At 41.9% G+C, this 22,823-nt stretch overlaps 1 protein-coding gene across 1 annotated transcript in view; it reads right to left on the bottom strand.

Annotated features, from left to right (window-relative positions):
- Positions 1-249: 249 nt before the first annotated feature.
- LOC133378360 (cytosolic phospholipase A2 zeta-like) overlaps positions 250-22,823 on the bottom strand; it is a 34,148-nt gene continuing 11,574 nt past the window's right edge. The window contains exons 9-15 of the mRNA XM_061613192.1: positions 22,030-22,144; positions 21,656-21,793; positions 20,609-20,712; positions 16,575-16,749; positions 10,705-10,871; positions 1,376-1,562; positions 250-503 (exon numbers count right to left, since the gene is read on the bottom strand). Coding sequence (XP_061469176.1) covers positions 286-503; positions 1,376-1,562; positions 10,705-10,871; positions 16,575-16,749; positions 20,609-20,712; positions 21,656-21,793; positions 22,030-22,144 — 1,104 coding nt within the window. The 3' untranslated portion in view covers positions 250-285. The remainder of the gene's footprint in view (positions 504-1,375; positions 1,563-10,704; positions 10,872-16,574; positions 16,750-20,608; positions 20,713-21,655; positions 21,794-22,029; positions 22,145-22,823) is intronic.

Here is a 22,823-nt window from a genome sequence, read left to right as displayed (position 1 = left end):
TGTAGTGATGAGATGCAACAAAGAAAAGCCACCAATGAAATGATATGCAATGCAAAGGAACACAGGAGAAAAGACACAAACCAATCCACATGAAAACATTTTAATGCTATTATTATTAAAGCTTCACACGAGCTCTCTTGCTTGTGCAAATGGCATACCCATACCATAATTGCAAAAAACTGCAAGCTTTTAAAGTGTCTTATGACATATCAACTGTAGAGCCTCTCTAATTTGCTGAAGCATTCTGATATTCAATAATCCTATAACCAGTTCTTGAGAAAACACTCATTTTTTAGTCTTTTTGAACTTCCTTCTCTTCATGGCAAGGTGAAGAGCTTTTAAAATAGCATCCTTGTTATTGATAACATTGTAACAGGTCAGTTGCAGCAATCTATCAAATTCTATTGGCTGATAGGTGAGATTTGTGGAACTGTAAGGAGTATCTTTAGAATATATATGGAAGTCTGCGAAGGAAATCTCCTCCTCTGTCTCACGTTTTATTCCTGAAGGGAAAGAGGAGAAAAATAGGGAGAATTTGGAAGCTTTGCCTGGGTTAATTCTCGAGGGGAAGCCATGTTTTTTATACTGTGTGCAATTCTGGTCACCTCATCTCAAAAAAGATGTGAAACTGGAAAAGTTACAATAAATGGCATCTAAGAAAGATGTTGGAGCATTTCAATTTATACAGAAAGTTGACTGAGGGGGAGAGGATACATGAACTTGTTATTATGAATAACTATTCATTTAAATCATTTGTCTACAGGCCTCAGCCATTCACAGTTCAGAACAATGTACAACACATATGGATAATAAATTATTTCAGTCCTAATATAATAAAAAACAAATACCATTATAAGAGACAGCAAATCAAAATTATAAATCAGGCTGAGGGGTTATACAAATTAAAATGAGGGATTATGCAAATTACGTGACATTAAATTACCTTGGCAAGAAAAGATTGTAAAATACATGCCAGGCACACTTCCTCAGAGAGGATTCTAGAGAGGGATTTTGAGTATATGAACCATGCATTTGATCTGTGCATTTAGTAACAACTGAATTTTACAGTCCTATACAACTGTGACCCAAAATGTCAATTGTGCTGTATCTCAGGTGGTGATTGATACATGAAAGCAACACAAAGCAGCTTCAGCAAAATCAGCTCCAGCCCTTACATTTTAACCACTTTATTATGTTATCTCTTTGTGTATAAAGATGTTGAGATAATAAAAACTGCTTTGTATCATAATCTTAGGGTCAGATTCCATCACATGTTGAACAATTGGGAACTTCCATGGATTTTGGTGAAACTGGAAATAATTGTCCTCTTATATGACAGCCCTCAAATTAGCAGCAGTTTCTACATATTCCTTACCTGGTGCTTTGTATTTTTTAAATGTCTTGTTCACCAATGGGAAATGAAGCACTATGGGAGCCTTTGGGTTCTCAGCATTTAAAAACATGTAACACTCCTTTGGATGACACTTTTCATTATTTGCCACAGCAATGTGTGGAAAAGGAATTCCTCTTTCTTCACAATATCTCTGAGCCTGATGCAGTACCTGACAAGAGAGTACAGAGAGTTCAGCAGCTTTGTGCAGAGTATAACTAAAAATCACCTTGTGTAGTATTAACATAAGAGTGGCCCATCTAGTCCAGCATCCTGTTCTCACAGTGGCCAACCAGATGTCCATGGGAAGCCCACAAGCAGGACCTGAGCGCAAGAGCTCTCTCTCCTCCTGCAGCTTCTCCTCCTGCAGCTTATAGCAACTGGTATTCAGAGGCATGCTGCTTCCAACAAGAGAAGTACAACATAGCCATCATAGCTAGTAGCCATTGTTAGTCTTATCTTCCATGAATATGTCTAATCCTCTTTTAAAACAATCCAATTTGGTGGCCATCACTGCCTCCTGCAGGAGTGAATTTCATAATTTAACTAAATTCTATATGAAGTTTGTTTGTTTGTTGTCTGTCCTGAATCTTACAATATTCAGCTTCATTGGGTGGTCACAAGTCCTACTGTTATGAGAGAGGGAGAAAAACCTTTTTCTATCTGCATTCTCCATGCCATGCATAATTTTATACACTTCTATCTCTTTCTTGCCTTTTCTATAAACGAAAAAGCCCCAAATGCTGCAACCTTTCCTCAATAAGGGAGTTTCTCTATCCCCTTGGTTGCCCTTTTCTGAACCTTTTCCAACTCTGCAATATCTTTTTAGAGGTGAGGCAACCAGAACTGTACACAGCATTCCAAATATGGTTGCACCATTGATTTCTATAACAGCATTATGATACAGCAATTTTACTTTCAATTCCTTTCCTAATGATACCTAGCAAGGAGTTCTCATTTTTCACAGCTCCTGCACACCAGGTTGACATCTTCATTGAGCTATCCACTACAACCCTAAGGTGTCATTCCTGGTCAGTCACTGCCATTTCAGACCACATGAGCATATATGAGAAATTAAGGGTTTTTTTGACCCAGAATAAATCACTTTACATTTGTTTACACTGAATTGCATTTCCCATTTTACTGCCCATTCATTCAGTTTGGAGAGGTCCTTTTGGAGCTCTTCACAATCCCATTTGTTCTAATGACCCTGAACAATTTAATATCATCAGCAAACTTAGACACCTCGCTGCTCATTTCTAATTCTAGATCATTTATGAACAAGCTATTATTATTATTTCCATTTATAGGCCGCTTACTATCTAAAAAATCTCAAAGCGGTTTACAGTAGAATACACAAGGTACAATAAAAACATATCAAATTAATTTACAAAGCAAAATACATAAACAATATCCATATACATAAACATGAATGAAACCTTAATCTTTAAACAACTAGTTTAAATAGTCTCAGACCTTCAAGGAATATACGGCTGTGTTACCAATACAAAGCCAGGACTAAAAGGAGTCACAAAAAGCTTTTTACGTATTTGAAATTTTCTGCTAAAGATTTAAGAGTTGCTGAATATATATTTAAAGGGTTAGGGTTAATCCTATTTAAAATGTACTGTATGTCTGTAATGATTTCAAAGTTCGCCATTTTCAAATGAAATACCAAAACATCAGAATTACAACTCAAGGCATTAAAATTATCACTATTTTAAAAGTGTTTTCAGGATCATCAACAGCTTTCCTATGAACAGAGATGTCAACAGAGATGCATAGTTTTACCATATTGGCCTGCACTCTTTTGCCATTCCTGGAACCCCTTTCATATATTCTCCAGCTTGATTAGATCCCACAAAGCTGATGGCTTTGATATCAGGATGGTCACAAATAAAATTCACAGCTGCATTTTAAGTTAAAAAGCATAGATCTCAATGCTGATCCTTGGAGACTCCACTTTCTACATCCCTCCATTGGGAGAATTGTCCATTTATTCCTACTCTCTGCTTGTTGTTTACTAACCAGTTTCTGATTCACAAGAGGACTTCTTATTCCATGACTTGCTAAGCTTACTCAGGAGTCTTTGGTAAGACATCTTGTTGAAAGCTTTTTGAAAGTCCAAGCACATGTCAACCCGATCACCTCTATCTATATGCTTATTGATGCTCTTAAAGAACTCTTAATAGGTTAGTGAGACAAGACTTATCCTTGCAGAATCCATGCTGGTTCTGCTTCAGCTCTATATGCTTGGTTATTTTATCTTTAACAACGCTTTCTATCCATTTTCCTGGGGTCGACATGAAGCTAATCAACCTGTAATTTCCAGAATCCTCCCTGAATTTCTTTTTAAAAATTGGGCACTTTCCAGTCCTCAGGTATAGAGGCAGATCTTAAGGACAAGTTATGTATTTTTGTTAGATCAGCAATTTCACATTTGAGTTCTTTGAGAACGCCCAGGATGTCATCTGGACCCAGCGATTTGTCTCTTTTTATTTGGCATGTTATGCCTAGAACTTTGTTTCTTGTCACCACTATCTGCCTCAGTTCCTCAGACTCCCATCCTGCAAAGTTAGTCCAGGCACAGGGATCTGCCCTGTATCTTCCACTGTGAAAGTAGATGCAAAGAATTCATTCAGCTTCTTTGCAATCTCCTTATCCTGCTTTAGCACGCATTTGACTCCCTGGTCATCCAAGGGTCTCCTGCTTCGAACGCATTTAAATTATTTTTTGTTGTTGGTCTTTATGTTTTTAGCAATGAGCTCTTCATATCCTTTTTTTAGCATTCCTTATTGACAGCTTGCATTTCTTTTGCCAAATTTTGTATTCCTTTTATTTTTGAATGAAGCCTTCTTGCTATGACCTTTGACTCGTTAACCACTCTGGCATCCTCTTGGCCATGGTGGCAGCTGTTCTGCAGTATATGCTCCACCTGAGCTTCTAATATTGCCATTTCAGAAAACTCCCAAGCATTTTGGAGTGATTTGACCTTCTTAACTTTGTCTTTCAACTTAAGAACATAAGAACATAAGAGCTCAAAGAGTTCTCAAAGAACTCAAATATGAAATTGCTGATCTGCTAACTAAAATATGTAACTTGTCCCTCGGGTCCTCCTCCGTGCCTGAGGACTAGAAAGAGGCAAATATAACGCCAATATTCAAAAAGGGATCCAGAGGGGATCCCGGAAATTACAGGCCAGTTAGCTTAACTTCTGTCCCTGGAAAACTGGTAGAAAGTATTATTAAAGCTAGATTAACTAAGCACATAGAAGAACAAGCCTTGCTGAAGCAGAGCCAGCATGGCTTCTGCAAGGGAAAGTCCTGTCTCAGTAACCTACTAGAATTCTTTGAGAGTGTCAACAAGCATATAGATAGAGGTGATCCAGTGGACATAGTGTACTTAGACTTTCAAAAAGCGTTTGACAAGGTACCTCACCAAAGACTTCTGAGGAAGCTTAGCAGCCATGGAATAAGAGGAGAGGTCCTCTTGTGGATAAGGAATTGGTTAAGAAGCAGAAAGCAGAGAGTAGGAATAAACGGACAGTTCTCCCAATGGAGAGCTGTAGAAAGTGGAGTCCCTCAAGGATCGGTATTGGGACCTGTACTTTTCAACTTGTTCATTAATGACCTAGAATTAGGAGTGAGCAGTGAAGTGGTCAAGTTTGCTGACGACACTAAATTGTTCAGGGTTGTTAAAACAAAAAGGGATTGCGAAGAGCTCCAAAAAGACCTCTCCAAACTGAGTGAATGGGCACAAAAATGGCAAATGCAATTCAATATAAACAAGTGTAAAATTATGCATATTGGAGCAAAAAAATCTGAATTTCACATATACGGTCATGGGGTCTGAACTGGCGGTGACCGACCAGGAGAGAGACCTCGGGGTTGTAGTGGACAGCACGATGAAAATGTTGACCCAGTGTGCAGCAGCTGTGAAAAAGGCAAATTCCATGCTAGGGATAATTAGGAAAGGTATTGAAAATAAAACAGCCGATATCATAATGCCGTTGTATAAATCTATGGTGTGGCCGCATTTGGAATACTGTGTACAGTTCTGGTCGCCTCATCTCAAAAAGGATATTATAGAGTTGGAAAAGGTTCAGAAGAGGGCAACCAGAATGATCAAGGGGATGGAGCGACTTCCTTATGAGGAAAGGTTGCAGCATTTGGGGCTTTTTAGTTTAGAGAAAAGGCGGGTCAGAGGAGACATGATAGAAGTGTATAAAATTATGCATGACATTGAGAAAGTGGATAGAGAAAAGTTCTTCTCCCTCTCTCATAATACTAGAACTCGTGGACATTCAAAGAAGCTGAATGTTGGAAGATTCAGGACAGACGAAGGAAGTACTTCTTTACTCAGCGCATAGTTAAACTATGGCATTTGCTCCCACAAGATGCAGTAATGGCCACCAGCGTGGATGGCTTTAAAAGAAGATTAGACAAATTCATGGAGGACAGGACTATCAATGGCTACTAGCCGTGATGGCTGTGCTCTGCCACCCTAGTCAGAGGCAGCATGCTTCTGAAAACCAGTTGCCAGAAGCCTCAGGAGGGGAGAGTGTTCTTGCACTCGGGTCCTGCTTGCAGGCTTCCCCCAGGCACCTGGTTGGCCACTGTGAGAACAGGATGCTGGACTAGATGGGCCACTGGCCTGATCCAGCAGGCTCTTCTTATGTTCTTATGTAACTTCTTTTTGAAGGAAGGAACAATCCCCTTATTGGGGGACGTTTTCTCTTCTGAAGTCAAATATGACTGTGCTGGACTTTCTTGGCAACTAGCCATTTACATATATGTTTAATTGAATAGCACAATCGTCACTGCTCCCAATAGGTTTGACAACACTTACATCTTGCACTAGGTCCTGGGTGCCACTTAAGGGTCGCTGCCCCTCTGGTCGATTCCATGAGCAACTGTTCTAGGACACAATTATTTAGGGTATCTAAAAAATTTAGCTCTTTTTTGTGACTACATATGTAACCAGTCTAAATGAGGGTAGTTGAAAGTTGCCCATTACTACATTTCCTCTTTTGTATGCTTCCTTGATTACATTCTTCAAGCATTTTGACTAGAGGGGTGTGTGAGAGCATGTCCCCAGTACTATATTACCATTGGGGCCTGGTATCACCACCCACAATGATTCTGTGGAGTAGTCTGCCCCTTTAGCTTTTCTAGCTTTCTGAACTCTATGCCCTTTTTGACATACAGAGCAACACCACCTCCAGTACGTCTGTCCCTGTCCTTCCAACACAGTTTGTATCCAGAGATAACTGTTTCTCGCTGGTTCTCTCCATTCTAACCAAGTTTTCATTATGCCCACTATATCAATGCTGTCTAAGATCAAGCACTCCAGTTCTCCCATCTTGGCTTGGAGGCTTCTGACATTAGCATATCAACACTTGTATACAGTGTCTCTCTTCAAGAATCTTTGGCGCTTATGTTTTAGCCTGTGGTGCTTTGGCCTCTCTGAATAGCTATCCTGTGCTCTTGCACTCACAATACCTAGTTCTACGCCTCTTCCATTTAATTTATTTTCCTATTTTTCACCTTTATTTTGAAATTGGTTCAAGTATGTTTTAGGAACATACTGCAACACCAACTTTGCCCTGTACACCAAATACAAATATCAACAGTACAATCCCCCAATGCATTTGGTTCTCAGTCTATTTGGGGAAAATAATGTATTGCTTGTAGCAAGTCTTGGAGTACTAACTTAAGTAAACAATATTTTCCTAGTTGTTATCATTCAAGGTAATAGTGAGAGCCAACAGAATTGGGGCTAAACCAGAGTAAGTAAAAAAGGAGGTATCAGTACATTTGAGGGAATTCTGAGGTTTGCAGAAGTACAAGAAATTCTGTTTTAAGAAAAAAATGAGGATGCTAGCCCTCCCAAAAGAACAAAGCTCAATGACGAATGAGCATGCTCAGTAGCTATGCAATGTTGAGTGTCAGCTGGGAAAAGAAAATGGAAGTGAAATGGCTAAACTGAGCCCTTTTCAGCTTAAAGGAGGAAGCCATGGCTGGCTGGCAGGCAGGCAACCTAGCAGGAATATCTCCTCTTAGGAGGTGAGAACACACTGAAACACCTTGTTGCAGGACCAACTTGTCATAGTTCTGATATTCATCAAGTGAAGTATCTGAGTTTGCTTAAAACAGAAGTTATTGTGGCAGAGGTTTAAGGCACAAAAACATAATATTAAAATCTTAAACATTATCTCAAGTACAGTAATCTTGATGGGGTTTTTTTGTTTTTTTGTTTTGCTTCCTTGCTTACCAAAATAATAGGAACAGAAAAACATGAAAATGAAGAAGCAAAAAAAGTTAATTGGACGAAGCAATTCTCTATAGTGTATATGTATATTATATATCCAGACACATACCAAGAGCACTGGTTACCAAAGTGCACTAGAGAACAGAAGAATAAAAACAAGTACATGTTGCAAGCAAATAAGTCCTGCAACAGGTTTTCCAGGGCACTTGAGCAGGGTCCCAAGGTGACTCATGCATTCCAAAGCTTGCCTGTCTGCCCTTTAATCATATACTTCCACAGCCTTCAAGGACTTACTATGAGGGACACATTATCATTTTTCTTTACAGCTAAACTGAAATCTTCACGTCTCCATAATCCAGGAAGTTGGGTAAGGCTGTTTAGCAACCAAGCTGATGGAGCCAAGATAAGCTGCTTCCTGGTCCCCAGTCTAGAGCAACTTTAATACAGCAGCAGGTGAACCTCTGTGGGGTAGGGCATATGCTTTACATGTATACAGTCCCAAGTGCAATCCATGCCACTTCCAGTCAAAGATTCTAAGGTGAGAGGGTTAGGAGAGACAAATGAGACCTTGAGGTGTTCTTTCTCCATACAAGACAGCTTCATATGCATTTATGTTCATAAATGGAGGAGGGTCTAGAATCCATTTTAGGTTCCTTGACAATCATAGTATCCTGGCTATGCTCAGAGCTGGCCAAGACATTTTGCTGCCTAAGATGAAGTCAACTGGACTGGCAGTTGAATCTTACTTCAGCTCTGGTGATCTGACAGTGTCCTGCACCCCACCTGAGGGCAGTAAGCTAATTTAAGAGGAGCAGAGCAAACCACATGATGCACACTGCTCTATCATCCAACAGACAAGAATTGTCACATCCCACACAGGATGTCAGGTACTGCTATCAGTATGGTTGCCACATTGCCTGGTTAGCTGGGTTTTACCTGGATTATAGCCCTGCTACATGGCACCCGCTTAACCCATTAGGTGGCCCGGATTTTCTGGGTGGGTGCTGAGCCACAGAGAGGGAGCTACTGTGCCTTTAAATCTGTATCAACCCAATTCGCTGATAAAGCAAAAAGCACATTGGAGTTCTATTTGCCTCTAATCAGTTTTGTGTCAGTTACACCCTGAGGCTCTCTGTGCAATTGACAAGAAACAATGAAACTAACAAAAAAAACCCATCCCCTTCTCCCTTAGCTTTATCGATACATCCTTCTCAGTGTGTGTATGTGCATGTGCGCATTGAGCTCCATAACTTGGCAGAGTTCAGCCCCCAACCAAGCAACCAGGGATGGGGGAGTTACCTCCAGAGCAAAGCAGCAGCAGTAGCAGCAACCTTTGCTTTAAAGTGTCTGCAGCTTCCACCCAAGTTGGAGGCATGGTTTCCCTTCTTCTCCTCTTCCCACCCCCTTTGGCCTGATTCGAGCTCCTTGCTCTTCCCAGGAGGCTGCTGGGGGTAATAAAGTCTCTCTTTGTGTCTTGGGTGAAGGCAGCATTTGGAAGCACACGGTGGGGGGGAACTGGCCAGCTCAGACCTGTAAACAGATCACCTGTTGTCTGCAGGTCTTGCTTTCTTTGAAATCGTGTGTGTGAGAGAGTTTTCAAAGTTGATAGCCAGTGTGACATAGAGCTTAGAGTGTTGAACAAAGACCTGGGAGACTAGGGTTTGAATCCCTACTCAGCCATGAAGCTTGCTGGGTGATCCTGGGCCAGTCGCTGCCCTTCTGCCTAACCCATGCCACAGGGTTGTTATGGCGATTAAATGAGAAGGGCTGGAACTGTGTACTCCACCATGAGCTCCTTGGATAAAAGGTGGGATTTTAATGCTAATGCTAATAATAATAATACTTTCCCAAGGAAGAGCTTCCTCCTCAGAAAACAAAACCCACCTTTTTTTTGTTTTTGTTTTGAGTGCCCTATTGTCTGTGTCTTGGTTAAGGTGTGTATCCAACCTTGATGTGCTTATGGAAGGGGTGTGCAAGTAGTGCCCCCCCCAAGTGTGAAGGTTTGGACAAACACTGTGTTATAGAAAACCAAAGTCTGTGTGAAAGTTCATATTTGGAAATGCCATTGGTGAGATCCTAAGCACATTTACTAAATGATATCATATAGAACTTGAACTTCACAAAATATTTTATGGTCACGTCCATAAACACCTATGCAACCTTGTGTCTGGAGATCTACAGCAGATAGTACATTATTAAGAATCACTTTCCATAACTGTAAAGAGGTATGTCCACATGTGTGCATCCCAGGCACCTAAATGAGAGGTGAGAGCAACATAGGAACATAGGCAGATGCCTTACACCAAGGGTTCCCAAACGTTTCTTGAAAAGTTACACTTTTATTGTTTTTATTACATTTGTAACCTGCCCTGAGCTCTGTTTTTAACAGTGGAAGGGCAGGATATAAATCTTCTTAATACATAAATAAATATTCCATAGTGTTGGAAACTAGAGCCTAGACATTTAAAGCTGAAAATGTACATTTTTTAGAAAAAAGTTTTTTCACATATTCCTTCAGTTTTTGCTGGTAATTACTAGGTAAAAAACTAAACACCTGGATAATGCAACTATTAATATGTTTCATTTGCATAATTGGCAAATAATTTGCATAATATGCAAATTAGCTTGCCCAGATTTGTGAGACTGGAATATGGCAACCCTAGACATTAGGCCTAGTCAAAATGGTACGAAACCCAAAGGATTTGTAACTGTAGAAGGTGAAGAGGGAACAGTCCTCAGGCCTAAAAGGTTACTCACTGTTGCCCTAGAGCAGCCTTTCCCAACCGGTGTGCCTCCAGATGTTGTTGGACCACAACTCCCATCAGCCTCAGCCAATGGCTGAGGCTGATGGGAGTTGCGTTCCAACAACATCTGGAGGCACACCGGTTGGGAACGGCTGCCCTAGAGGGCTCTTTAGTTTCCCTACTATCTGGACATGCAGACTTATCTGAGGAAGGAGAGAGCCTTCTCAAGTATTCTGTGTCAAATGTGTGTCCTAACAGTCTATACACATTTACTGGACTGTGTTACTTTGTATGTCTCACCTCAAAAGAAGCTTGCCAAGAATAATCAAATGACAAGATTATATCAACATCTCTCTCTGTCTGGAGTACCAATGGAAAGGGAGAATTGTTAGCAAAAGCTCCATCCACCAGGTGTAGACTGCCTTCCCCAGGTGTCAGTTGATTGGGGGCTGCATCCAGATGAGCCCCTGAAATATCCCAAAACAATGAACTTTGAAACTGGAAAATCAATCTAAGATACATTAAAAAGACAAAATAAAAATAATCTGTGACCATATGAAAAAATGTTTCTACCTCCTATGACCAAACTTAAAACTCCACTCTAGATCTCTAAAGTACTGCTCCTTCCTTTTGCATAATTGTTGTGAAAGGTTGTTATATTATTATTAATATACCTCCCTCGTCCACGATTTGATTGTGGATGAGGCAGCCGATCTGGCATGTATAACCGAGACCTGGGTGGGTGAGCAGGGAGGAGTTGGTCTCTCTCAGCTCTGCCCACCGGGGTACCTGGTCCAGCATCATGGTAGATCTGAGGGTCGGGGAGGTGGGGTCGCTGTCGTCTATAAGAGTTCCATCTCACTCACCAAGCACCATGTTCATTCAGTTACTGGCCTGGAGTGTTTACACCTTGTGTTGGGCCAGAGGGACAGGCTGGGAATCCTTTTGGTGTACCGCCCACCTTGCTGCCCAATGGCTTCCCTAACTGAGCTGGCGGAAGTGGTCTCGGATATATTGTTGAGGTCCCCCAGACTAATAGTACTGGGGGATTTCAACATTCATGCCGAGACCACTTTGTCTGGCGCGGCTCAGGACTTCATGGCTTCCATGACAGCCATGGGGCTGTCTCAATATGTTAGTGGTCCAACACATGTATCGGGGCACACTCTAGACCTTGTTTTTGCTACTGAGCATGGGGAAAGTGATCTGGATGTGGGGAGTTTTACAACACTCCCTTTGTCATGGACAGACCACTGCTTGCTGAAGTTTAGACTTTCAGTAACCTCTTCCCTCTGCAAGGGTGGGGGACTTATTAAAATGGTCCGCCCCCGGAGACTAATGGATCCTGAAGGTTTTCAAAGGGCTCTGGGGGATTTTCCGGCTGATAGGACTGGCGCTCCTGCTGAAGCCCTGGTCGCTCTGTGGAATACGGAGATGACCCGGGCTGTAAACACGATCGCTCCTGCACGCCCTCTCCTTTGTAGAGCTCATACAGCTCCATGGTATACTCCGGAGCTGAGAGCGATGAAGCAAGATAGGAGGAGGCTTGAGCGGAAATGGAGACGAACTCCCGACGGATACAATTATGCGCTGGTTAGTGCTTCGACTAAGCTCTATGTAGGAGCAGTGAAGGCAGCTAAAAAACATCATTTTGCTGCCACTATTAAATCATCTCTTTGCTGCCCAGCGGAGCTCTTTCGAGTTGTCCGGGGGCTTCTCCATTCAAACCCTCCGGACAGGGTGGAATCATCGGAGGCCCGCTGTAATCAGTTTGCCGATCACTTCCAGAATAAGATCTCATGTATCCGCCGGGACCTAGACTCTCAAGTTATAGCAGTAGATCCTAGTGAGGTGTCCGGAGCACAGTCTTGTCCTGTTTTGTTGGATGAGCTTCAGTTGGTTCAACTCGAGGACGTGGACAAGGTGCTTGGACAGGTACGTGCAACCACTTCGGTACTGGATCCTTGCCCCTCCTGGCTGATAAAAACTAGCAGGAATGGAACAGGTAGCTGGGCCAAGGAAGTGATAAATGCCTCTTTACGAGAGGGAGTGGTCCCGGGCTGTCTGAAAGAGGCAGTGGTGAGACCACTCCTGAAAAAGCCTTCCTTGGACCCAGACAATTTTAACAGCTACAGGCCAGTGGCGAATGTTCCATTCCTGGGCAAGGTCTTGGAACGGGTGGTTGCTGGCCAGCTCCAGGCGCTATTGGATGAAACTGATTATCTAGATCCATTTCAATCGGGTTTTAGGCCCGGTTTTGGCACTGAGACAGCCTTGGTCGCCCTGTACGATGACCTATGTCGGGAAAGAGACAGAGGGAGTGTAACTCTGTTGATTCTCCTTGATCTCTCAGCGGCTTTTGATACCATCGACCATGGTATCCTTCTGGAGAGGCTCGCGGAGTTGGGAGTTGGAGGTACTGCTTGGCAGTGGTTCCGCTCCTACTTGGCGGGTCGTCTCCAGAAGGTAGTGCTTGGGGAACATTGCTCGACACCGCGGGCTCTCCAATATGGGGTCCCGCAGGGGTCAGTTTTGTCCCCCCTGCTTTTTAATATCTACATGAAGCCGTTGGGAGAGGTCATCAGGAGTTTTGGAGTGCGTTGTCATCAGTATGCTGATGACACGCAGCTCTACTTCTCCTTTTCATCTTCTTCAGGTGAGGCTGTCGATTTGCTGAACCGTTGCCTGGCCTCGACAATGGACTGGATGAGAGTTAACAAACTGAAGCTCAATCCAGACAAGACTGAGATGCTGTTGGTGGACGGGTTCTCTGATCGGATGGTGGATATATACCCTGTCCTGGACGGGGTTACACTCCCCCTAAAGGACCGGGTTCGTAGTCTGGGAGTCTTTTTAGACTCTTCCCTCTCACTTGAGGCTCAAGTAGCCTCGGTGGTTAGGAATGCGTTTTACCAACTTCGGTTGGTAGCCCAGCTACGTCCCTATTTGAGTAAAGAGGACCTTACATCAGTGGTACATGCTCTGGTAACCTCACGTTTGGATTACTGTAATGCGCTTTACGTAGGGCTACCTTTGAAGACAGTTCGGAAGCTACAACTAGTGCAAAATGCGGCGGCCAGATTGCTGACAAGGACCAAGCGGTCCGAGCATATAACACCTGTTCTGGCCAGCTTGCACTGGTTGCCAATATGTTTCCGGGCTAGATTCAAAGTGTTGGTATTAACCTATAAAGCCTTATACGGTGCGGGACCACGATACCTTGCGGAACGCCTCTTCCGATATGAACCGGCCCGTGCACTACGTTCTGCTACGAAGGCCCTCCTCCGGGTTCCAACTCACAGGGAGGCCCGGAGGGTGATGACAAGATCTAGGGCCTTCTCAGTGGTGGCCCCCGAACTATGGAACAGTCTCCCTGAGGAAGTACGCCTGGCGCCGACTCTGCTTTCCTTCCGGCGCCAGGTCAAAACCTTCCTATTCTCTGAAGCATTTTAAGTTACATTGATCTAATTTTAATAATGTTTATTGTATTGTTGATTGTATTTTAATACTATTTTGTTATTCATTGTATTTTTATACTATTTTATGTTCACCGCCCAGAGAGCTATTGCTAGTCGGGCGGTATATAAATTTAATAAATAATAATAATAATAATAATTAATATTAATATTAATAGGTCACTCAGTTCTGTTGCATATGTAAATTGAATGTAAAGTCTTACAATACCCCAATGAAGTTGGAAACACACACTGTATGTCAGGAAATTATTACGAAAGATGAGGTCTACTTACTGCTTCACTAATGATCCATTACAAACAAAGACTGCTTTCAGATATGAGGGTTATTGCAGTAGTTTAACAGATTAAAATGGTAGTGCTTCTGTCCCAATTTCTAAAATTCCTTTCACACTTCAGTAACTGTTGCATTAAGGAACCGCAGCTTTTTCAACCAATGTAACAGCATTCCAAGCTGTCCCGTTCAGAGCGGGATTCACGAGGCTGAGACGCAGGTGCAATTAAATCTTGTTTTATTAAAGTAATGCATACATCAAAAGCAGTGTGCTTCATAGAACCCTCTAAGCTAGCTCACTAGAATTCCCTAACTGCATTCTAGACATGCTCTGCAACGTGTGAAGAAAGTTGACTCAGCAGCTCAACCCAGAGAGCTGCAGTCTTAAGTAGGGAAAGTTTTAGATCGTAATCTCTGACTCCTTCACAAGTCCTGCCTCTGTCCTGTCTGCTTCTCGCAGCATCGAGAGTGGGGTGACGGGGGGGCTCACTTCCAACAGCTCATCCAAAAGAACCGTCTCCTTAGCAACCGGCTCGAGGTCATGGGGCACTGACATGCTTGAAGCATCCCGAGAGCCGCTTAGTAAAGGGGGAGTCAATGCGCACTCCGAAACATCTGCCAATGGCTCATCCGACCTGTCTGGGGGCGGCACACTCTCCTCTTCGGAGACCGCACCATCCGTGGGAACTAGCCCAGACTCAACCTCACTCCCCCTCCCAAGGTCTTGCTAAGACTCAACAACTCCTAGGTCTTCCACGCCTTCTGACAGCTGGGAAACCTGAAAGTCATGTCTTCCCCCTCCCTGGCCCTCGTGGGGGAGCGGAGGCTCAACATCAGCAAATGTCTTTCACATGGCTGCAATGAATGTCTTGTTTTGTCTCTCAGCCATTATACATATGTGCACTGTAATTCACCACTGTACAGGAGGTCTAAGAACTTGTCCTGTCACAATGCAACCCCTCTCCGTTTAGCATCTGACGCATATTTTTCTGAGTTATATAGACACAGGGGTGTGTGTGAGAAATGCTGGTGCTACCCGCACCTATGAAGGAATACCAGTACAATTTTCAATAGGGGGGGGAGCTCACCTAAAGGGTGGGAATGCACTACATGCTGGGATGCCCGTCATATGAGTGGCTGCAGCTAGCAAAAAACTCCTCTGATTTTCCGGGTTCCCAAGCTTGCAAACGGATTATTTATGATATTATTTATCCCAAAAATTAGCACAAAACTTGCTCTATATTCCAGAACTAGCTTGTATGTTGTGTGAAAGATCAAATATAATGCGCAAATTGCCATGTAAGAAATAGTCAGAATAACGGAATAAAGTGCAGTGTGAAAGCAGCCTAAAGAAGATATATCAGTGCAGAAATTTACATACTGGGGTTAGTGACTTTTCCTGCCAATTGCTGTACAATTGACATCTTTATCTAGTTTCAGTCAAATGGTCTTCTGTGTGTAGTAGAATTTTCCTTTGGTCAGGGTAGCCAATGTGGTGCCTTCCAGATGCTGTTGGACTCCCAACTCCCATCAACTCCCATCAACTCCAGACAGCATGGCCAGTGGTCAGGGATCATGGGAGTTGTAGTCAAACAACATCTGGAGGCAGCATAATGGCTACCCCTGCATTAGGTTATCATGATTTCTATAAAGATGCTTGTGCCTCACTCACTCACACAGATAATAAAAATTAGTACGATACTTTACACATGTTCACTGTGAAATTCAGTGCACATGTAGTTCAAAACACCCTGAACACTAGAAAGTTCTTCTTAAAATGAAACATTTCTATATCTCTCCCTCAGAACAGGACATTGTCTTCAAAGTGGTAAACGTACGTCAGCCTTAGCTGGAAAGGCAGAAGTCAGGGCATAAACAGTCCAATATAACTCCATTATTATAACAACCTGAAAGTACATTTCTATATCTCTCTGTCAAAGTGGGAGAAATGAAAAGTACCCCCCTAGTAATGGCACTTCCACCCCACTTAGAAATCTGAAGTTTTGTATATTTATAATCCAAGACATCTTCATTATTTTAAAAACACTGGACACTATACATATTTGCACCCATTGCCCCAAAACACACAGTGTGGTCTACTTCATATTAGCATTCAGCACCTGAGTTGAATAGAAAGTAAGCCACACTGCCAATAGAGTGCAAGTCTCTCACATACTTCAACATTTCTTGGAAAGGGGGGGTAGATTTATAGTAGCACCCAGGAAGACAGTGGAACAGATCTAAAAGTTTCTCCTTCTGATACTAATAATCCTTAGGCTGAATGAGCTATTTCCACTGGGAATCAGGAACATAACTATGGTTGCAAATGCACTTGGCTAACACCTTTTCCATATTTTATTATGAAATCCAGTTCCCCAAATATTTACTTTGCGTACAATCATGATTCACATGCAAAAGATTACCTTTCCAAGCTACAAATTCCCTATCATTGACATAGTCCCTATGTAGATATAATCCTTGCAGAAAGTTGAAGTTTTCCCCAGTGGTGATACGTGACTTAAACAAATTATAAAATATTTGTGTAAAGGCTCCCCCAGGCATGATCACCTCAGCCTGTCTCAGTGAAGGATCCAGTGACTGCAAAACAAAAACATGTATCAGCATAGCTCAGTCTACATCCATCAACTCCTCCCGAACTTTTTTTTTTTGCTATGTGCTTATCCCATGGCCCCCGAGAACAGCTAAATTCTTTATTATATATGGATGGATCCAGATCTAGTTACGTGCTCTTAGGTCCCATTGAAATCAATGGGACTTAGTTGTGACTTTTTACCAGAGCTTGGAAAAGTTACTTTTTGAACTACAACTCCCATCAGCCCCAGCCAGCATGGCGCTGGCTGGGGCTGATGGGAGATGTAGTTCAAAAAAGTAACTTTTCCAAGCTCTGCTTTTTACATGGATTTCCATGAGACCTAATTGTGGCTTGGTCTGGATGATAATTAATAGGACTGCAATCACCGGGACAAGACTAGAATGACTGTCAACTAAGCAAGCCACAGAGACACATCTCAATCCTACCTGGGCTAAAATCTGTGAAAGAAGGACTTAAAAACATGTCATTCTGGTCTACATCCAGCTTGAAATTGTAAGTTATTTCAAGAAATAATGTCCCTGTCTTTCAAAGACACCTTTGTTGGCAATTTTCAATAAACACATGAAGGCTGCAATCCCATGGTTCCTGGGATGATGTTCCATGGGCCATAGAACTGAACAGATCTCCCCTCTCAGCAGTCCCCTCCCAGACAGCAGGAAAAAGATTGCCACTGTTGTATCTCTGCCATTAGTGCTCTGACTGCAGCAAGGGCAAAAAGGGGGCATTCCAGAGGCATATTGGGGGGAGAGACCACCAGAACAGGGAGAAAGGTTCACCAATAGGACAAAAAATCTATTTAAAAAAAAGTCTCCAAAAGGAGGTGAAAAAGGGGGAAGTGATACTTCACACACACGCACACAGACACAGACACACACACATACCCCTTCTAAACTGTTGGCATGAGGCCAGCTGGGTTTCAGCACTTTGTCTGCCACCTCCATCTCCTGTCTGGATAGGATCACTCTGCCCAGCTACAATCCTATGCACAATTGGCCAGGAATATCCCCATTTATTTCTGAGGAACCATGCATCAGATTCCACCATTTCATTTTTAAATGACAGTAAGTTTATAAACATCTCAAGCAGTACTTTGATAATGAAAGAATATTTCCACGTCTTTATTTACTGCACAATTACAATAGACTAAAAAACAAAAAAGCATAATTGATTGCTTTGGACACTTTCACTTTGTATGTACAATGACTACACTTCCTGTACAATGACTTCAGATGCTATCATCCATCAGATCATTTAGACAGAAACAGGAATCCAGGGATCATCATTTGAATTCAGAATGGTTGTTTCTTATTTTTTATATAATCCATATAAAATATTTTAAAAACATACTAGGACAACAGTGCAGTTCTACATCCGTTATGGAAGTACTCTTATTTACAATACTGTACCATAGATCCACGTTCAGCAAGGACCTGAATAACAAGAACCATTTATCCACAACAGAATATAACTGTTGCTGAAACAATTTCCCAAGTACCTGGCTTTACCAAAAATATGACCTAAATAGATCATAATTAGCAAAAATAGGAGTGTGACTTCCATTGCAGCTGGTAAATTTCTCAGACAATATCCACAGGGAGCTGCCTTCACCAGGTCAAGCTATTTGCCCACCTAGACCAGCCTTTAAGTGACACAAGGTTGAAATCTTTCATATCACTTGTTATCTGATCTTTTCAACTGGAGATACTGGAAACTGAACTAGATTAATATAGTAACGTTGTATTAAGCCCCTCTCCTTGAGGCTTTTCCTTATGTGGTAAATCTGGCTGGCAATGGCTGGAGAGTGCAGAGTGACAATCAGGCAACAGTAATCTGATTCACTGGATGCGTTAGCCAGCGACTTGATGTAGTTCATCCGGTGTAGTGGGAAAAGAGATTGGGCAAAACATTTATCCAGGAATGGAATACTTGGAAATGAGGGCCAATGTCCAGGGGCCCACTTATTGTATGATACTACCAGTTTTTCCGGTTGTAGTACAAGGTTCCAGGGGTGCTGTTGCACTTTAGCAAATGCTGTCGTTGTAGCCAGTTGAGGGGTCAAAGGCAAGGGATTTGCTTCCCAGACCCTGTTTACAGAGTCATGTCTAAAGGATTTGCCCCCTTGGTTTGAGGTCGTGTCATTCATTTCTGGGCGGCTACAATTAGTTTTGTTCGGGCGTTGTTCCCTTGGGATGTCATCCAGGAGCTTAAATAGTGGTTTGAAATTCATTTTCTTGTCAAGGGAGGGTTTATTGTTTTTGATGTTCTTTGATTTCTTAGATTTTCAAGTTTCCTTCTGCCTCCCATAAGCTGAGGAATTTTCTTTCAAGGGCTTAATCTTGGTCTTGTCAACTCCTCCTGCATTCAACTTCTGTGGAGCACTGGTGCATGGCGAAATTGTCGAAGCTTTAAGTCCCAGAGTGTACTGTAAAAGTTGGGGCCCAAGTGATTTAACCAGAGTGGTAAGTAACTTGTTAGTTTCAGCAATGTATGCTTTAACTAGGCTCACTTCTTCAAACAAGAGGGCTTGCCAGCTAGAGCTTGAAGGCTTGGTAGCGGAAAGGGATGGTAAGGATAAATGATGAGGCTCACGACTCGTCTCTTGTGACAACAATGATCGGCTCTGAGGATCGTGATATGAATCAACTGTAATTACCTCAGAAGGAGGGCCGTCATTCATTGTATTGGAGGTGCAGTTGAAACCAGCGTCTAGCAGCTCCTCAGCCAGACTCTTGGCAGCCATATCGGCAGCATATGCTTTTATTGAAAATGGTTGGTCTAGTGTCCATTCGTGTAGCATTGGAGGGAGAGGATTTGTTTCCTGTGCACTTTGAGGTTGTGGTGAAAGATATGATGAGTCATGAATGGGAGGAAAGTAGCTCGTAATTTTGGCTTGGAGCTTGCTCGTCGGGTTATCCTTCCCCGTGTCTGTTCCTAGCTCCTGACAGGGTCTCCTGGTTAAAATCATTTGCATATGCAGCTTAAAATAGACTACTGGAAATAAATTCCGTCTCAGTTTCCAGGGAACCTCCGGAGCTTTACTAGTAGAGGGTTTGTTTTAATGTTAACCCAAACATTCACGCCTTAAATTTATGTTCGTCAGCTGGCGTATTTTACGAGTGGGTCTTTAACCAGAGGATAATAGTCTACGGCTCCTTGATTTATGACCGTCTTTAGTAAACAGAGTCCCGTAATAGCTTTGACTTGCAATCACTCTTGCTTAAGAGTGTTAAATTTCCAAAGGAGAAGTTAATTGAGAGTTAATTGCAAGCTTTTTAAAGCAGAAAAGTGAGAGCGCGAAGAAGCGTGTCTTACCGGAAAAGAAGTAAACCTGAAGTCCTGAACTGGATATCTTCCACATACAAGGCAGGTATTCTACCATTGAGCTATGATTACATGGTACACCAGTGAAGAATGTTTAGAGAGATGCAGTAGGGCCCCGCTTATATGGTGGGATCCGTTCCAGACCCCCGCCGTAAAGCGGAAAACGCCGTAAAGCGGAACCCCATTGACTTTAATGGGCCGTGTCGTGCGAAAATGACACGAAAATGGCGCAAAACGGTGCAAAAGGGGAAAAAACCCTTTAAAAATGAAAATGAAAGGCGTCGCATCAGCGGAACGCCTTAAAGCGGAATGCCGTAAAGCGGGGCCCTACTGTACCACTTTAGTGCAGATAAAGCAAATTATGTGTGCAAACATGGGAAAAGAAGACTATAACAAATATTTGCAATACAAGAGGCAATTTCTTTTGGCTAATACAAGGACATAAAACCTAGTTACGAAGACACTTGTTCTCTATTGTGCACAACTTTAGGAAATGTTAAATATGATGTATCCTTTACCTACAATTCTGATGGCACCTTTCATAGATTCTACAAATTTCATTTCTGAAACAACTGCATCTCCCCAGATGTCATCTATGTTGCCAGCAAAGGCACTGGCCCAAATTCCTATAATAAGAGTAAAACAAAGGAACAATGTAGCTCACCATTTATCATTTCTCGGAAGGGAGAACTAAATATTGCAGCATATTGAGTGCTGCAGCTGAAAACCGAAGCTCTGTTTTAATCTCTCCCCTTAGATTAGAATTAGTCTTTGTCCTTTGTCATTGAACATTTCTCTATCCCCCCTACTGGCATTCATTGAAGAAGAGAAGGGGCAAGGATGTTATGTTGTATGTTGTGGTATGCTATATTAAAGTGTAGTTTACAAATACTTAAATAAAAATGAAAATAATAGATGTTATGGGGGGAACTTGGCATGGGGTTTCCATTTTAAGGCAACAATCCTGAGTTTATAAGAACATTTAGGGCATCAGAGACATAACCAAAATTAGTTGTGTCTGATATTAGAGACTGATACAGCCATGCCATGTTACACAGATATCTTGAGAAAGTAGAACAATTATGAAAGAAAATTCTTCAAATATGGATAGCGAACTTCTGATCCCACAATGAACTGTAAACCAGATGTTTAACATTCTACATGATGTGGGGGGACAGAATAAAGATTGTGTTGGCTAGCCACACAGCTGCAGTGGATCTAGCATCTATGTATTGGGTGACATGTTTGTGTAGGGGCCTACAAGCTAGCTCCAACAACATAACCACCAGGATATAGATTATGAGATTCATTATCTAGGAATTATATTCATCTAAGTTCTATTAATAGATCCACTGAAATTAATGAACCTAAGTTAATCATGTCTATTACGAATGGAACTAGCATTGACTACCTGTGTCTACACATGTGAGCCTCTATGCAAATACAATATCCAACATATTAATTTTGTTCAATTTCCTCTGAAAAATGTGGGTTAACTTCTATTAAGTACAGACTCACAAATTCATTGATCCCATCACTAAGGTGCTCTAGGTGTGCATCTGCTCTTACCCTGGAGGAAACAGATCCTAGGCTCCTGATGTTTCTCAAGCAATGATCCCATGAAAAATTTACTGCTGTAGTCTTCTGTGCAGATAGAGGCCCCATATTTATAAATACCAAATTCATAAGGTGTGAATTCACACCATTCTAGAGAAGAATGGAAATAATAATGTTTCCACTTAAACACATGCATAGTTTCATTCACAAGTTCACAGTAAAGAATGATGTCTCAAACCCAAATCTAAGTGGATTAGGGTGATGAGACGTGACCCTTTCACATAGCAGTCATCTTAATTCATTCACGGCTACACAGCAAATATTCAGATTTCAGCATAAGATTGTTTTCATAATACTACAATTAAACACCAACTCCTGCTTCATACCTGTAAATTCACTGGTTTTAACATTGGTCCTTACATTCTGAGCTGCATAAATAGGATAGGGGTTTTGTCCCCACCTCACTGCTTCCTGTTGGTCAGATAACTTGGTTGTGTCCTTCTGGATGGGGGGGGGGGAGAATTGTGTCAGTTGATGTAGACCTAAGTTGTTCACACAACAAAATAATCATTTTTGCTTTCTCATTACCCTGTTATCTATGAATGATCAAAACAAATACACATTGGCAATGACTAAACAATGCCAGCTCCATTGAATCTTTAGAATAATGTTACCAATTTAATGCTTCTCATGTTCTTAAATTACTGTACTACTGAGAGCTAAGCCATGTTTGTCTTAGTGTATCATCCCAACCTGGGCTCATGATTTAGCTCTCCCAGAAGGGATAGAAGGATCTGTCAGTTTGGGTTCTCTCCGTTTCCCATTTTTCCAGTCTTAAATTCAGTCCTCCACATTTCTGCAGTAATTTGAGGATTATTTTTAAATCGTCATAGAAGTTCTTCAGCATTTTAGTGCGAATTTCTCCTAATAAATACATTTTTGCATGTAGTTTTGAATAATATACACATTTTTGCAAGCAATTTCTACCAATAATGTGCTATTTCGTATGTTATTTTCACTAATATATTCAGACTTTCCCCAGCACTTTTGTACACATTGTTTGGTTGAAGATCCGCATCACAAAATTCAGATGTGTAAATTATGAAACATAGTTGTGTTTCAGTTCCCATATTGTTTCAAAAAGTGCAAATTTGATAGATTCAGCTTTAATATGAAGTGA

This window comes from Rhineura floridana, chromosome 2 (genome assembly GCF_030035675.1).
Source record: "Rhineura floridana isolate rRhiFlo1 chromosome 2, rRhiFlo1.hap2, whole genome shotgun sequence".
NCBI lineage: Eukaryota > Metazoa > Chordata > Lepidosauria > Squamata > Rhineuridae > Rhineura > Rhineura floridana.
This window is presented reverse-complemented; position numbering and strand designations above follow the sequence as displayed.